Source organism: Chrysemys picta, chromosome 16 (assembly GCF_011386835.1).
Source record: "Chrysemys picta bellii isolate R12L10 chromosome 16, ASM1138683v2, whole genome shotgun sequence".
Classification (NCBI taxonomy): domain Eukaryota; kingdom Metazoa; phylum Chordata; order Testudines; family Emydidae; genus Chrysemys; species Chrysemys picta.
The window spans coordinates 32187165-32203312 of record NC_088806.1 but is presented as its reverse complement, the minus strand read 5'-3'; the positions used below and the strand labels follow the sequence as shown (position 1 = coordinate 32203312).

The 16148-nt window shown below is 44.6% G+C and overlaps 1 protein-coding gene and 1 long non-coding RNA gene across 11 annotated transcripts in view; one reads left to right on the top strand and one right to left on the bottom strand.

Annotated features, from left to right (window-relative positions):
* The window catches only part of HYOU1 (hypoxia up-regulated 1), a 31205-nt gene extending 15199 nt beyond the window's left edge, over positions 1-16006 (top strand). For 7 of the 9 annotated variants that reach the window (XM_008165589.4, XM_065569183.1, XM_008165588.4 and 4 more), the window contains exons 13-25: positions 182-369; positions 1292-1430; positions 1558-1618; positions 3665-3747; positions 4367-4567; positions 5659-5855; positions 7080-7167; positions 7736-7858; positions 8295-8428; positions 8858-8942; positions 9416-9668; positions 10749-10832; positions 12141-16006. In XM_008165589.4, coding sequence (XP_008163811.1) covers positions 182-369; positions 1292-1430; positions 1558-1618; positions 3665-3747; positions 4367-4567; positions 5659-5855; positions 7080-7167; positions 7736-7858; positions 8295-8428; positions 8858-8942; positions 9416-9668; positions 10749-10832; positions 12141-12202 — 1698 coding nt within the window. In that variant the 3' untranslated portion in view covers positions 12203-16006. The remainder of the gene's footprint in view (positions 1-181; positions 370-1291; positions 1431-1557; positions 1619-3664; positions 3748-4366; positions 4568-5658; positions 5856-7079; positions 7168-7735; positions 7859-8294; positions 8429-8857; positions 8943-9415; positions 9669-10748; positions 10833-12140) is intronic. The other 2 variants (XM_065569184.1, XM_008165590.4) reach the window with 1 other exon arrangement.
* LOC122173867 (uncharacterized) lies at positions 2082-8948 on the bottom strand. Of its 2 annotated transcripts, none has more exons than XR_006174819.2 (2): positions 8840-8948; positions 2082-3800 (listed from the first exon to the last, which is right to left on the bottom strand). It is a non-coding gene; the product is annotated as an uncharacterized LOC122173867 (long non-coding RNA). The 2 variants fall into 2 exon arrangements; XR_006174820.2 differs by having other exon boundaries at positions 8831-8917.
* Positions 16007-16148: the final 142 nt, after the last annotated feature.

Below are 16148 nucleotides of genomic sequence, written 5' to 3'. Positions count from 1 at the left end.
CCCTGGGTGCTTTGGGCAAGTCTCACTACTTTATCTGGTAACATGGGGTAATGCTTACAGTCCCCATAAGGTGGGTCAGGATTGTCTACCAAGTGCTTTGGAATCCTGTGATCAAAGATGCAATGTAGGGCAAAATGTTCCTGTTAGTGGCTAATTCTCTGCCCTTACCCACATGATTCAGGTGGAGTTCACCCGTGAAGTTGAGGAGGAGGATAAATCCAAGAGCTTGAAGCACAACAAGCGAATTTTGTTTCAGCGCATGGCACCATATCCACAGCGCAAGGTCATCACCTTCAACCGCTACACGGATGACTTTGAATTCTATGTCAACTACGGAGACTTGGCTTTCCTGAGCCAGGATGACCTGCAGTGAGTGGGGACAGGCATTTGCACAGACTTGCCCCCAGGATGATAGGTGCTTAGCTGGAGAAGCTTGCGTGCAGATGGATGGCTGACGATGCACAATTTCAGAATCTTTGCTGCAATCCTTATATAATTGAGAAAGCCAGGTTATGTGTAGTTATCTAACATGGCAGTATTGAGAAGTCTCCTCTCCATTTTAACTGGTCCTTAGCTGGCATTTTCACCAGAAGGGCCAACGGTTAGAGGACCTGTGTTGCTGTTGGTACTGTGGTAGTAGTGTGGAGACTGACTTCCCCTCTCATCCTAGAGCTAGTACCTCCAGGTCAGGCCCACTGTGAGAGGCCAGTATGGGGAAAACTCACACTGCCGCTGCCTCAGGGCTGCTTGTTCTGTGGACAGATGATTCTAGTCTCCAAGACAGTTGTTCTGACACCTTTTGCCAGCACTAACTTCTCTTTTGTACGTGCGCAGACTCCCTCTCGGGCTATCCCTGCTCTGGTTCTTGGGCTCACTTGTTGAGTCTGGGACCTTCCCATCAGAAACAACTGATTACCATAGGGCATTGGTGTGAAGAAGTACCCAGCTTTGTTGCCTGTTCAGACACTTTGCCAGTGAGTGGCATTAGAACGGTTGCAATATGGCAGATGGGGTGCGGGTCCCCATTCGTGCGTGTAACTGACACTAAGTGTGTCAACCAGTATGAATAACACCAGAAACGGCAGCCTGCTCAGTGTCTGAAATCTGGCTGAAGCTCAGAAGTGATTGGCCCCAGTGGGGCAGAGCTGGGAATAGAACCCCGGAACACTGGAGTAGATTGGAGACAATGCTGAAGTAAAGTTGGGGAAGAGGGATGGCTGCCCACTTTGCTGCTTAGGCTTCTTCGGTTGGTATCTGTTCATTCTCTCTGTCTTGCCTTGGTTCCCCCCAGAGCCTTTGGGTCTTTGAATCTCACCACTGTGAGGCTGAGAGGAGTCGGGGATAGTTTCAGGAAGCACTCAGATTATGAGTCCAAAGGCATCAAAGCTCACTTCAATATGGATGAGAGTGGAGTGCTTAGCCTTGACCGGGTAAGTGCCAGCTAGCTAGTGCCATCTCTGTTCCCCTCCCTTCCTCGCGCAGTCTCCCTACCCTATCCCTACAGGTGCTGCTAAGAGACCTTTTTTAAATATATTATCTCATTGTCTTTGTTTCCAGGTGGAGTCTGTGTTTGAAACTGTAGTGGAGGACAAACCAGAGGAGGAGTCAACATTAACAAGTAAATACACTGTACTGTTCATATTTTGTATTCAGACTAGCTGTTGCTTTGAATTCATAATAACTCCTAGTTAACCGCACCACATTTCTCTGAAAGAGACAGGTCCTGTGGCTGGGGACAAGTGACCAATTAAGTGAAGTACTCTGACACTCCCCACAGGTACCCAGGGTTGTGAGGCACTTCACAATTACTTGCCCTTAGTGTGAAGCGGTCTTATCTATGCCTGTTGTAACTCAGCTTCCTGAAACCAACAGCCTCTGGCAACACAAGCACTGCCTGCCAGTCTTCCACAGACCTCATCCTCTGTGTAGGTTAGCTATAGACACCCACCGAGTCCTCGGAGCATTCCCTGTGGTGCCCAGCCATTAACCATTGGCCGCTCACAGAAATTATCCAGTTTGCTATCTCTAAGGGAACAGAATAAACACAGCTTAAGTGTTACAACTCAGGATCAGGTCCTTCGTAACATCATAGCACCGAGATATATTTATAATGAAAACAAACATAAGTTGTTGAAAGCTGAGATTGACGAAATAGCAAGAACAATAATGGAAACAGAAATGTTTACATGTAAAACAAAAAGTATAACACTCTTGGTAGAGCCTAAACTTAACTTTAACAAGCTGCTTAACTTGTCTAAAGTAGTTCCTCACCTGAAGCAATCTCTCAATGTCTCCAGCCAACCCAGCTAAGATTCCTCTATCATTAATGCAAAAAGCACTGTTTTTGCTTCCTCGCTGAAGGATAATGTTATCCTTTTCCTTATAGCACACCAAAAATCCATTGTTTGTCCCCTGAGTCAGGATTACCCCTGGGGCTTACTCCCTGGTGTGCTGACTTCATATCTCATGTTGATTTCATATGCAAACAGATCTTCCGTTGTGTTGGCTCACAGTGTTTAATGTACATTTGAACTGAGACAAACAGGTGAATATACTCCTTTTTGTCTTGCAAAAGCCTGTCTGTCAAACTTACTTTGATTCAGACTTAAAATGTATATTTTCCAGCATATATATGCATAACTCCTTACATAGCTTCAGTGCATATGTTTTGCAATTACCGTATATAAATGACCAGTGAGAACCTGGCTTTCATTTAAGATCTTACGTGACATTCTTTATAGATAAATACTACAAAAGCAGTATGTTAGGTGTAGTGAGTTTGACAAGCCTGATGGGATTTGTTAAAGAATAGTGAATTCTTTTGGCACTGAGGAATCTTTAGGGTCGCAAGTACCTGTCTATTAATCTTAGCAGATCCAAAATAACTAATGGCCCTGAGCATGTGCTGCTAGTTGAGGGGACAAGTCTCCCTGAAAGTGTCATATATGCTCCTAAGGTGCCCATCAGCATGGTATCCAGGTATACACCACATGCATGAGTAATACAAGGGAGCTGCATTTTCACCTCCCTCAGTGAAGGGGTGTATTTAGAAGGAAACAAATCCCTTTCCTTCGTCTTGAAGGCAGCAGTGGAAGGTCTTGTGCATCTGGTGCTTCATTGGTTGGGCCGTGATGCCACTGACTGGAAGCTTTCCATTGTCCTGCTTTCAGAGCAAGTGCAGAGACTTATAGCTGGTGTGTTGGAAGGAGGAGTGAGAGTGCATATGGGTGGAGGTCTCCTAGGGCAGTGAACAGTGGAAAACTCAATCACCGTTTGGAGAGGCAGATTCCAGGCTACGCTTTTGCAGAGATGAGGGCCCAGTACTTCGTATATAGAGGGATGTGCAGGAAGGGAAAGAGCTAGCAATGGTAGTGCAAGAGTTGTTACAGCAAATATTGTCAGGATCCCAGGCTGCCCCTGGATTACTGTTGGACCTTGGAGGGGCACTTCTACAGAATTCATGATTTTAAAGTCAAGAAAATTTGTTTTGCATTGATGAGTTACCAAACCCCTGACTGATGCATGTCACTCCCTCCTGCTGTTGCTGCTCTTCCTCCTGCTGTTGCTGCTCTTCCTCCTCCTCCTCTCACACTGTTCTCCGGACTGCTTCAAAGACTGACATTCTGAGGTTTTTTTTTGGTTTTTTATTTTTTTTCTCCTGCAGAACTTGGAAACACAATCTCTAGCCTGTTTGGAGGAGGAGGTCCTACTCTGGAAACAGGAGAGAACCTGACAGAGACTGTTCAGGTGAGGTGTTGGCTTTGATGGGGAGGTGGGACCCAGACTGGGTTCAGTCCTGGCTGCAAAATAGAGGAGGCAGTAGTTAAACACAAACCAAATCAGGGTGACCAGCAGGACATCAAGATTTAAAAACCATACAATGTAGAAGTTTGTATCTGTCTCAAAGTCTAACACGGTGTTAAAAATAAACATACAACCCTTCTGGTGGCAATCCCTTCGGCAAATGCTGCCAAGGCTGGTTCCCTGATGAAGCCTCTTTGTCATTCCAGTCTCCTTTCTGGATCCTCTCTGAGTAGTGCTGTGTAGGCTACCATCTCCTGCATCTCATTGTTGTAAGCTCTGGCAGGTTCTCCTGCTGCACAGACCACTTGGGCCTGGCTGCTCCTGTGTTGTTGCCAATAGGAGTCTCAGTTCGCTTTCCCAAGCATAGAAAAGGGTTGTGGTTCCAAGGTGATATGATGACTTTCCTGAAGTCCTCATTGGCCTGCCCGCTGCCTGTCCCTCTCTTGTAGCCTCTGTGCCACGTTGAACACCAAGCTTCCAGTATGAGCCTGCCCTCTCTGTGTAACACATCTGCATGGTATTTCCATGTAAAAACTGTGGCATTTTCCTCCCTGCTGCCCAGGAGGAAGAGGAGAGCCAGACAGAAGCAGGAAAAGAAGAACAGGGGGAGAAACAGGATCAGAAGGAGGGAGAAGGAACAGTGAGCGAGGAGCAGGGGGAAGAGAAGCAGCAGCCATCTCCAATGCAGGATAAAACAGAAACTGTCCCTCCAGAAGCAGAGAGACAGGAGGAAAAGGAGGAAGGAGAAAAAACAGCATCTCAGGTGAGCAGCTGACTCTGCAACGGGAGACTCCCTAAAATGGTGACACTGTGCTGTTGTACCTCAGGACTAGAATCTGACTGGAAATAATGGGGGAGGGTGTGAGAGATTCTACCCCATGTGCGCAGGCTGAGCACCACAGTTTTGTTCCTGCTCACTATCTCTGAAAATAAATCCCTAACTGACAGGCCACTGAAATACAATCCCTGCTCCTTAGGGGCAGAAGTGGGGAGTGACCTTCACTCAGGGTCTGAAGCTGAGTGTTTGGAGACTCCTTGCCAAAGTTCACTTGCATTGTTGGAGTTTTCCCTGCAGAGAACCTTTTCCCTTGACATTGCCTCATCCTCAGAAGGATGTGTTCAGCATTGCTTCCCGTTGCCCTTCAGATTCATATCAATCCACTCTCCTTCCAAGGCCGCTTTATATTTGTTCCCCATCCTGCTGTGTTGTACCTACAGTGCCATTTTGAGCTGGTAAGTGCAAAGCTGTTGTGTGCAGAAGTCCATGAGAGGCAGTCATGCACTGTTCTGAATAGAAATGGGCCCTGCTGTTTGCAGCACGGGACTGGGAGCTGAGACTCCTGGGTTCTGTTCTGAAATCCCCATGTAATCTTGGGCATTCAGTTAACTTTTGTTCCTTGGCTTCCATGTCTGGGAAGCACTAAGGCCTTGCCTTAACAGTGGGGAAAAAAGGTATGTTGATTTTTTTTTGTTTATTATTATTATTCCAATTAACTACCTGGAAGTAAAATCCTAGAGAAGATAGGACAGTTTGAGATTCTCACACAAGCAAGCAGGTAGGGTTAAAGAAAAAGGAGTAGCCTTGTCTTCACTAGGATTTTAGCACTATTTAACTAACTAGAGTTAAGAATACACCTTTTTCATAGCGGAAACAAGGTCTCTCAGCCTGTGAAGCATTAAGGCACTGCAGATCTGCACATTATTTTTTATAGATGTAGAACACTAGCTTAACCCTGGGAGCTCAAATCCACCTTACCAGGTTCTTGTGTGCCTCTCTTCAAAATATTTGTTGCAAGTGAGATGGTACTGCAAATAGGTTGTTTTATTTATCCTGGAGTTGCTTCTCTGACACAGGATCCCAAAGAAAAGGAAGAATCCGGGAAAGAGGAAGAAATGTCCAAAAGTCCTGGTGACAGCACAGCCACCAAAATGGAAGAGAAGAAACCCAAAGTCCCCAAGAAGCAGAAACTTGTGGATGAGATTAGTGTGGAGTTGGATGTCCGTGATGTGCTTGACCTGTTGGAGGAGGAGTTGAAGAGCTCAGTGAAGAAGTAAGTTTGAGGGGAGCATGCTGAAGTGAAGGGAGTAGGCTATGGGAGCAGACTGGGCTGGGGCACAGGGACTAGAGTGAGCAACAGATTCTGAGGTGCATGTCTTATTGAGTTCAGGTCATGTGCAGAGATGACATCACCTTTTCCCATTCCCAGAATGAATCTGACTGTAGTAAACATTGCAAGACTTTGCTCACCTCCACGACCTGTATTGACCCTTCTCTTGTCACCATCCTTCTTTCAGCCGCCCTTTCAAACAAACTAGAGGTAAATGTCCCAAAAGGTGGCAAGGCCAGAAACTCTGAATGGCAAAGGGAGGAATTGGGATAAATGTGCACAAGAAAAGGGTCAGTTCTGAGACTAGAAAATGACAAGAGCTGGAAGTGGAGACAGCGCTGGCTGTGTGTGTTGGAGGGAAGGTTAGATCTGCAGTGAGTGGCTGGGAATCCCAGATGGTCTCTCTACGCCCAGTGAGGTGGGGGGAAGCTCAGCCTGGCCAGTTAACATCGCTGTAGCCAATAATTTTAATCTTTTCCATCTTCGACTCTGGTCTTGTGAGCTCCTGTGGAGTGGCACCCTGGCTCTGTGAGACATTAAAGATCTGTCCCTGTTGTATTTGTAACCATGCTAGTGACGACAGTGTTTACATGGTCCCCTCACCTCCACAGTATGGACAGGGATTCTTCCCCCAGCCCCCTTGGTGATCATAGTAGCCAAGCCATGCTATCAGTGCCCAATGAGTCTAACACAGCTCTTGGGTGGGAGGAGAATGAACAGTGTTCGGAGCAGTACTATAACTATCATCTCTCTTGCCATAGTTTTCATTGACGTGTTTCAGTGTGTAGCCAATGAAAATTTGGGATGTGTGTGAGGAAAGGTGGGTTACCCTAACATGTGCAGGTAACAATAGTGCGGATGGATTTTTAGGGGGGCCTTTGGTTTAGAGGGGATTAGGGAGAAAGTTTTAGCCAGTCAGTACTCAAGGAGAAACATCCTGAGCACTGAAACTAGGAGAGATCTCTCCTGACTTCCCACCTTTTGGATTTGACCTTAAGACATCTAAGTGTATCCTGTAACTGGCCTGGCCTGGATGCTGATGGGTTAGTTAATGGTTTCTGAGTGATAGGTACTGCTGCCTACAGAGATCCCTGTCTGCAAGGAGAACATCATCCCCTCTTACAGGCGCTGATATTTTTGCTTATTTCTGGCCTCCTTGCACTTTAGACTCCAGGATCTGACAGTCAGAGACTTAGAGAAACAGGAGTTGGAAAAGTCAGCCAATAGCCTGGAGGCATTCATCTTTGAGACCCAGGTAAGAGCAATGAAAAGGGTTGAAAGCTTATGAAAAGCAGGTGGGAGAGGTTGTATACTGTCAGGGCTGAGCTGGCTGCAGAGGGTTGTATCTGTTTCAAGGTGGGGAGCGGTTGCTTTGAGGAGTTCATCTGTCATCATTTTGAGTGTTCCCTGTCCCACATGGCTTTGGGAGGCTTCTTCAAGACAAATGGGACCAGATTACGGCTTAGGCAGCATACTAAATCAAATCTCTGCCTGCATAAAAGCTCTGTATATGCTGTCCCCTCCTCTGCATGTCTTAGCAGCATCACGCTCTAGCTGGAAAGAAACTCTAAGCAGCGAGGGCAGGAGGAAAGCGCTTATCCTATATGTGAGGACTTGTCAGCTTTCCCATCCCACTCTCAGCTGATTGAAGGAGCAGGAGGACAAATTTGGGGTTTGAACTTCCACTCATTAGCATGGAACAGCCCAGGAGTCCTACAGTTGGTTGCAGCTGCATTCTGTCAGGAGGTTGAGAGAGATTCCTTTGCTGTCTGTGCCTTCCCATTAGTCAGCAATTAAGCTGAAGCGACCTTTACTCTTCTCAGGACAAGCTTTACCAGGAGGAATATCAGTTTGTCTCAACGGAGGAGCAGAGAGAGGAAATCTCAAGAAAACTGAGTGAAGCCTCCAATTGGATGGAGGAGGAGGGCTATAGAGCCACGACCAAGGTACTGCTGCATGGAAGTAGGGTGTCAGTTTGCACTGAATTGCCAGTAGGTGGCAAATAGACCTAGGCTTCCTTGGTTTCTTTGTTGTCCCCAAGTCAGGAAAGGTGAGCTTTGATCTACTCTGGCCCTTTTGCTCTGGGACTTGGAAACCCTTTTGTTAATTTGCCCAGCACTGAATTGCACAAGAATTAGCCCTTCCCATCCCTGTTGCTCTACCTCTTGGAGCACATAAAGCAGTTAACTTTCCATTCTCCATATACAGTGTCTAGTGCCGCAACTCCTGTTAGTGTACAGGACTTGTGCATCTGATGGGCACAGCAAGCAAAACTGCTGCAGCTCAAGCTTCTGGGATTCACAATATTTCTGGGATTAAAGGTTTGGAGCAGTTTTAGATGTCTGATCAGTTCTGTTCCTGTCTGTTTTCTCACACTTGCAGGAACTGAAAGAGAAGCTCTCTGAGCTGAAGAAACTCTGCAGGAGCCTTTTCTTCCGTGTGGAAGAAAGAAGGAAATGGCCAGACCGCCTGAATGCCCTCGAAAATCTGCTCAATCACTCCAGCATCTTCCTCAAGTAAGAGTGAGACCTTGAGGAGAAGATTTGAAGTTGTGGGTGGTGCAAAAAGTGCTGCATGTGTTTGACCCACTACTTAAAATGGAATCTGGCCTGCTAGCCGCTAAACCCATAGAGGAACAAGGCTGGTATGAGAGGCTGGTATGTGGCTCCTTCTAAAGCCTGACAGGCATTTTAGGGAGTGTGTTAATAGAAACACTCAAAGCCCATATATTACTCTTCAGAACAAAGAGTATGACATCCCATGCATACTGCAAAGCACACCCATTCTCAGGAGGGTCAGGTCTGCCTTTTTCCACCCCCATACAACCATCCTAGCAAACCCACTTGTGGGCCAATCCCATGGTAAATTTTTGTCACTACTAAATGTGATTGGGAATGGAATACAAAACCCCCAATCACCTGAAATACCTGGGTCTTGTCTTTCAGGGGAGCACGAATGATTCCAGAGGCCGATCAGATATTCACAGAGGTGGAACTGAGTACCCTAGAGAAAGCAATCAATGAAACTGTGGTAAGTGAAGGGGCTGGGGAGTCCATTCAGGATGTGTTGTTGGATAATGTGATCAATGTCACAGCTAATGGATTTACCTTCACTTGGGGATAGGAAGCAGAGGACGTACATCCTCTCCTCACATTAGGAAAACCTCTCTGTTTTAATACTCCCTGCTACCAAACTTGATTGTATATTGCTTCGGAAAAATGTAGCGATTGGAGATACAGCTGGTTCATGTGCAATATGGGAGGCTAGTGCCTTCCCAGTAATTAATATTTGTACGGTTTTAAGAGCAGCCAATGGCACTCTTGTTCTCTGGTCTTGTAGAACTAAGAGGCTGGCAGATGTGGGGGTGGAAGCCTTGTTGACCACGGGCAATTAGAATGCCCAGGTGCTATGTCTGGGATTGTGTGTTTAAAAGCAGTAACTCATGTAACCAGGAAATAGCAGCGTATTCATGGGGAGAGATTGACCCTGGGCTTTCCTTGCAGACTTGGAAAAATGAGACACTGGCAGAACAGAATAAACTTCCTCCCACTGAGAAGCCCACCCTGCTGTCCAAGGACATAGAGCTGAAGATAGCAGCCCTGGACAGGGAGGTGCAATATCTACTGAACAAGGCTAAGTTTGCAAAACCCAGACCCAAGAAGGAAAAGAACACCACAAAAACTGATTCAGGCAAGAATGCCACAGCTCCACCCGACAGCGAGAAGGTTATCCCTCCCAAGGAGGAGAAAGGAGAAGGTGAGGCACACTCAGGACAGGCAAGTGCTCCTGTGAGCATCTGATATTATTGAACCACCAGGTATAATGTTCTCTCAAAGCTGTTTGCACTGAGCAAAAGGAGATTGTAATGAGAGAAATCTTTGATAAAAGCGGAAAAGCTGCTGATCCTCCTAATCAGGGAATTACTGGAGAAAGCTTGGTGAAATATAGCATGTTCCAAGTGCTACTTCTGTATCTTCTTTCATTGACATTGGTTTGAGAAGGTGTCCAAGTTTTATAAAGCTCATGGTAGGGAAAGCGTCTGCCTTTGTGGCTTAAATAGAGCCTGGAGAAGAGACCGCCTTCAGCACCAATTTGGTCTCTGCTCCCCACTGTGAGGCACAGCCTTCTAAGAGGTGACATCTTGCTCTGGATACCTGCTGATTCTCTGCTACCTGAGTGGTAGCCAGCTGATTTCAGAGATTTCCTAGGTCACATCATTAGGGACGCTAGGATTTACAGCTCTCCTAGCTCTCAAGATAGATGAGGTCTTGAGTGCCTGGTCCCTTTATAAAGATCAAACCACTCTGTCTGTGGACAAAGCTCCCCTATGCTAGCCCTGGTTCCTTTAGCGGGATATCTCAGTCAGGCTCCAGCCCGTGGGATGGCTTTCCTGCACAACTCTCAGAACTCAGCCTGGGACTGATCTTCTTCCAGTGGCTGTTGGCAAGCTCAGAACACAACCCTAACCCCACACACACTATTTTGACTGCTCCAGAGTTGCCTCTGGCTGCTCTTGATCCCTGCTGAACTCTTCCCTTGTGGCTTGCTGCCTGATGCTTCCTCCGCTGTGCTGGGGTACTTCTGTGTTTTCTCAAAGTGCTCCTATTGACTACCCTTACTGACCATCCCATTGGCTTTCCCGGGATCAATTATGAGAAATTAGTAATGTTCTAGTGTTGGGCTGCAATTGGTTCACTTACAATCCACATTGGCAAACTTTTTTTCCTGTCCAGTGTTTCATCTGTACATTTGATATTCTATTTCAGAGCTAGGGGAGGTGTTGGGCTTGACATACTTGTATGACCACTTGTTGCACATCTCTCCCCCATAATACAGATAAACCTGAAGATGTCAGTCCAGTCAGGGAACCTCCCATAGTCGAGGAAGCAACACTAGGTGATCAGTCCGGACCGGACACAGGTAGGGATTCATTTGTGTAAGGAAATGGAACTCAGTGACTGTGGATGTCTGTAGTCCACTGGTTGCAAATCTCTCTCCATTTCTGTTTCCCTGCAAATGAACCACAGGGTGAGAAGGAGCCTCTGGCTGCTGAGAAAGTGTCAGTGAATCAAACTTTACAACTGAAAGGGCCAGCTACAGAAAAACGTCTGGGATGGAATGGTAGCTGTGGCTCCTTTAACACTACCGCTAGAACTGAGGAAGGGGAACTGGTTGTAAACCTTGCAACACAGACCCACCTAAAGGGGTCACTAACTGATTTAAAACCTCAAACTGTCTTCTTAGGGCTATTATGAAGACATGGTTACATCTGCTTTAGAACTTTTGGCGTGTTCCAGCCACTGTTGGAAATGGGACGTTGGCTTGATTTGATGTGGCAATTTAAGTTCCTGTGCACTGAGGCTGAAGGACACTATTGTACCTAACTAGGGGACTATTATAGTGGTAGTGTGTCCCTGAAAGGATCAAAACCAAACTTCTACAACCTAACCAACTGAAATGTTCTCTTGACAGTTTTTACGTTCCAGTGGAAAGTTCTAAGGGACTTTTAACGCAATTGTTCCCTGCAGCATTTGGAAGTCAAACACTACAGTCCTGTGCTAGTGTGTGAGAACCTGCAAGTGACCATAAACAAGGAAACTAATACATTTTCATTATCCAAACTGAATTAAATGTATACTTTAAGCAAATAGTGTAGAGCGTAAAAAGTAAATTAAACTCTTAGAAATTGTTCAGCTCGAATAATCAAGGGATTGTCTATAACATGGGAAGGAAATGTATTTTCCAAAAGCAACTTTTAACCTGACAGTGTGACTCTAAATAATATCCATGTGGCAAGATATGTGACCATGCTGGTTTACCCCCTCCTTTTTAACCCACACAGCATGGGTGAATCTCTATCTCACCTTGGTATGTCTGCAACTGGCTATTTTTGTTCCTGTCCTCACCAGTGCCACCACCTATCAGATAGAATTTTTGGGCTACTCAAGGGCCTGATTCTGCAAACACTTACACATATGAGTAAAGCCACTTATGTGCATCAGTGTTTTAAGAATCAGGCCTTGGTGTCTAATCATGCCACTTGTAGTAGCTACAATCTAATACTAGTGTCCAAGCATACTTCCACAACTCTACAATCCCCTGTTCTCTGAGTGTGTTGAAGTATTTTAATGTTTATATTATAGTAGCGTCCAAAAAACACATTGTATAGCATGCTTGTCACTTTATAAGCATAATTTCACTTTATTTTTGTTTCTGTTTATTACATAGAACCTGAGAGTGAGAAGAAGCCAGAAGCTAAAGAGGAGAGCAGGACGAATGATGAGTTATAACATCCCTTGAAATTTCTTCTAGCATCACATCTATTTATTTAACAGGTTTTTTTATAATGGACCCATTTAGTTTCATGTTAAATGGAACATGACAAACAGGCTGACAACAAAATGCAATAGAGATGTACATTTTTTTTTTTCTCCTGGGAATTTCACTGTTAATTTTAGTGAGTGAGTTGTTTTGTCTTTTCACATGTTTAAAGATGACCATGTGCTCACTGAAGACGCTGAGTTCCAGTACAGTCCAATTGAAGTCACCAGAAGTGGCTGTGTTTTTGGTTTTTTTTTGGTAGATTAAAACAGTACCAAAAAAAGCCTGTAAGATTTAGGAAATAATTTGGCACGAACACTCTGGGCCGTGCCTCATCTGGTGAGGATGAAGGTGTTAAAGTATCCCAGAAACATGCCACAGAGCTCTTTGCAAGAGGTACTGAATTACGGAAACAGGATGCTGTGGCCAACAGGAAGTATATTCTCATTTTGATGCATGGGGAAGTGAAATGGAATTTGGTGGAGAGGGATGCTCCATGCCTTAGGATGAGGATTTCTGTTCGTTTTTCATTAGACTAGTGCTGCTAAAGCCATCTCTTTGCCCTTAGTTCTGTGTCAGGCATCAGAGAATAGGGACCTAAAGGAAGATGTTGGGATTTGGTTCAAAGTTTAAATATAAAATAAAAGGATCATAAATTGCTATTTGGAACACTAAAGATGTGAAAGAGTATTTGATGGTGAATCTCTGACTGCAACCAGAACAGCAAATGGGAATAGGTTTTAGATGAGGAGGCACAGAATGATGAAAACTGGAAAAATCTATTCTTGTTAACCTCCTCCCCCAGTGTCTTGTGAAATCAGACTGGCTTTGTTGTGAAACCTCTTGGCTTCAGTGATGGTCTCATATCTTTTTGGAAACATTCATGCTGCTAAAACACACCAGTGAGATCCTGACCTACTTCATATGCAAGCCCTTGTGAATGTGCATCTGACATTGATCTCCATTGGCCTATTCAACCAAAATAAAAAATACTCTTCCTGATGTTCTCTTTAAAATGCTTTTGTCTGTTTTGGAAAGTGGCTTACGGAATTCCTTAAACTTTCTCTGACTTTTTTACATTACAGTTCAGAGCTCTAGTCCCTCCCAGCACTTCCCAGCAGCTATGTTTTTGAAGATCACAGTGCTATCAGTGAATCCATCAGGGCGCCTTTCTCAGTACTGCTGTTTTTCCAAGCCCAAACAGAACTTCCACTAACCATTCAGATTTGTGGATTCCTAGTGTAGCTTTTCCTCTCTTATGGTGCAATCTCTCACTCAGGAGCAGATAAGCAGAGGAAACACATTGTCTCAAGGTTTTGCACCCCACTACTGGTGTTGCAAATCAGCTTGAACAGGCTTCCTCCTGAGTCTTCTCGTGCATCTAGACAGCAGGAAGGACAGATAACTGGACCTTCCAACGCTCCCTGCCCAGGGCCATTCTCAGGCTGAACTCTGTTCTTATAAGTAATCCCATTTGCACAATTAAACTTGGTTTTGCTGTGTTTTGAAGTCTTATTTTCCTCTGCTGTAACCAAATTCCTCCTTCTCCCTAATCAACCCAGGCTCCTCTCAAAAACTAGGACTCACTTAACTTTTCTTATAGGGACTGCAATTTTCCCATCCTCCTACCATAAACTGTGTCATACTGCTCTTCTATCTAGGAGAGGTCTCCCTGCCATCACCAATACTATCTTTCACAGCATCTACACAGCAAGCTACTGTGTGGAAACTAAACTCCTCCAACTTGTTGGTACACCAGAGAGAGAGACCAGAAACTTCTCCATAACAGAGATCTTTGGAATTCAGACACCACTAGGACAGCCTTTTAGCCTATCCCTTCCATCTCTGCTCATGTACTCTCTTGACTCCCAGTAACACGCTGCATTCAGTTCCATTTCATAACCTTGTGTCAAACTGCATTGGCTCCCCAAGAATGTCACTGCAGGCAGGAGACTGCTGCAGTGAGGTTAAACTTAATTATATACGTTTGTTAATAGCACTTGAATACTGAAGTTTTCCTTTCAAAAAGCAGAAGAGTAATCATGCTGCAGTTGAATGGAAATAAGTGTACCTAGGGTGTGGTTATGGATGTTTGTGGCCCTTCTGTGGTCCTTGCACTGTAGTGAAGACATCAAATCTTCCTTTGGATGGAATCTCATCCCATCAAGCTGCATATATAATGACCTCTGCAGTCTGATCCTTGGTAGCAGGCTTCTGGTCTCATTATTAACATTGGCACTCAATGGTGGCGGTAGGGAAGTTTTGTGGATACTATTCTGAATTGCTGGAAGTCCATGTGTATTAGCGTTGTCTGCAAATGTCTTCTGACAGTCTTTCACCCTGTGCCTGGAGTCAGCCCTTCATAACAAGGATGAATAAACCAATAACTGCTCTGGGTGCCCATTACAATGTAATATAATTTTACCCTGGGCATTGCATTTCCCTCTTGTTTCTCAACTGTTTACATTTGTGTGGTGATTTGTCAAAAATGCCTCTTGTTTGTACAGACTGTAGCTAAGCTTTCTGCTTCTGCCATTGAGCATGATGGCCTAAGAATAGGTTATATTCACCTTTTGGGGGGTAGGGAGTGGAGCTGTAGTGGGATTTGCAGTGCATTTTACAAGTTGGTTATGATCAGACTTGAGCTGCAGGATTCATGATGCTGTGCCCGCAGCAGTGTATACTCCGTGATTGGGAATCACAGCAGGGTAGTTACAGTGTAACAGGGTGGAAGACTGATCTGATTGAAATGTGCCTTTTGGGTGAACAGATGACAGTATGGGCCACAAAAGGTCATGTTCTTCCCTCAGATACATGTTTCCCTGAGAAGAATGTGACCCTCTGGTACAACTTGTTTGCCCATCTTCTAACCCTGACTTTCTAAGAACAGTTAAAAATAAACATCAGGTGAAGTAAAAACTGATGGATTCACACGTTCAATGCTGCAATTCTTATGAAGTTAAATCTCCTGTGGAGTGACGCATGTATAGGCTGCAAGACCAGAAAGTTTGTTTGGCTGGGAGAAAAGACAGTTTAGAAAAATCTCTTTAATTAAAAATGGTTTTATCTCATCGCCCTCTTCCTCCTCTGCTAGAATTGCACACACTGTAGATATGATTAGGGCAGCAATTTTTTGCATGCTTGGTCTTGTCTTTAAGTTGTGCGTTGTATTGATTGATTTTTTTGTTAGCTGTGCAGAATTGAAAAGATTAAACACAAACAACAAGGCATTTCGTTTTGCAAATCTGTGTTGACCAGAATGTGCATTCTACTGTGACTCTTGAAAAACCAGCCTGAATCAAATGCAAAGTTTTAAATATTCAGCATTCCTGGAAACTTTTTTAAGGTGTTCCCCTCCTCAAACGTGGGTGGCTGGTATTAGCCCTGATTCCTCTCTTATGGCAGTGAAGATTGTGTCTCCTTTTCCACCTTCACTGGTGTGAACTGCCTAAAACAGAACCAAGCCCAACCCAGGTGATATTTTGGGTTCATATCAAGTACTGATACACCATACCCCCATCTGTTCAAAGATATGCAGCGCTGTGTATCTGTGGATTTTTTTTATTTTTCTTTGCCACATTGGTGGACACTCAGCCCTAAAGTCCTAATTCTTTTCCTTTCTATTAGCATTTCAGGTACTTGTTTGTACTGAAGCTTTGGTCAGTTTTATTAACTTTTTTTTACATGGGAGGAAAAGGGCAAACTAATTCAGTTGAAATGTACTTGCTCCATTGTTAAGAAATGGTTTCAATAAAAGATTTGCTTTTCTACAATCATCTTTTTACAATAATTTTTTTTACATCTCTTAAGTTGAAAACAATATGAACTGTGAGAATACCATCTGAATCCATATTGCCAATTGCTGTCTGTTGGGAATCTCTGAATCCATTCTGTTGCTGGCTGGCACTGAACTTC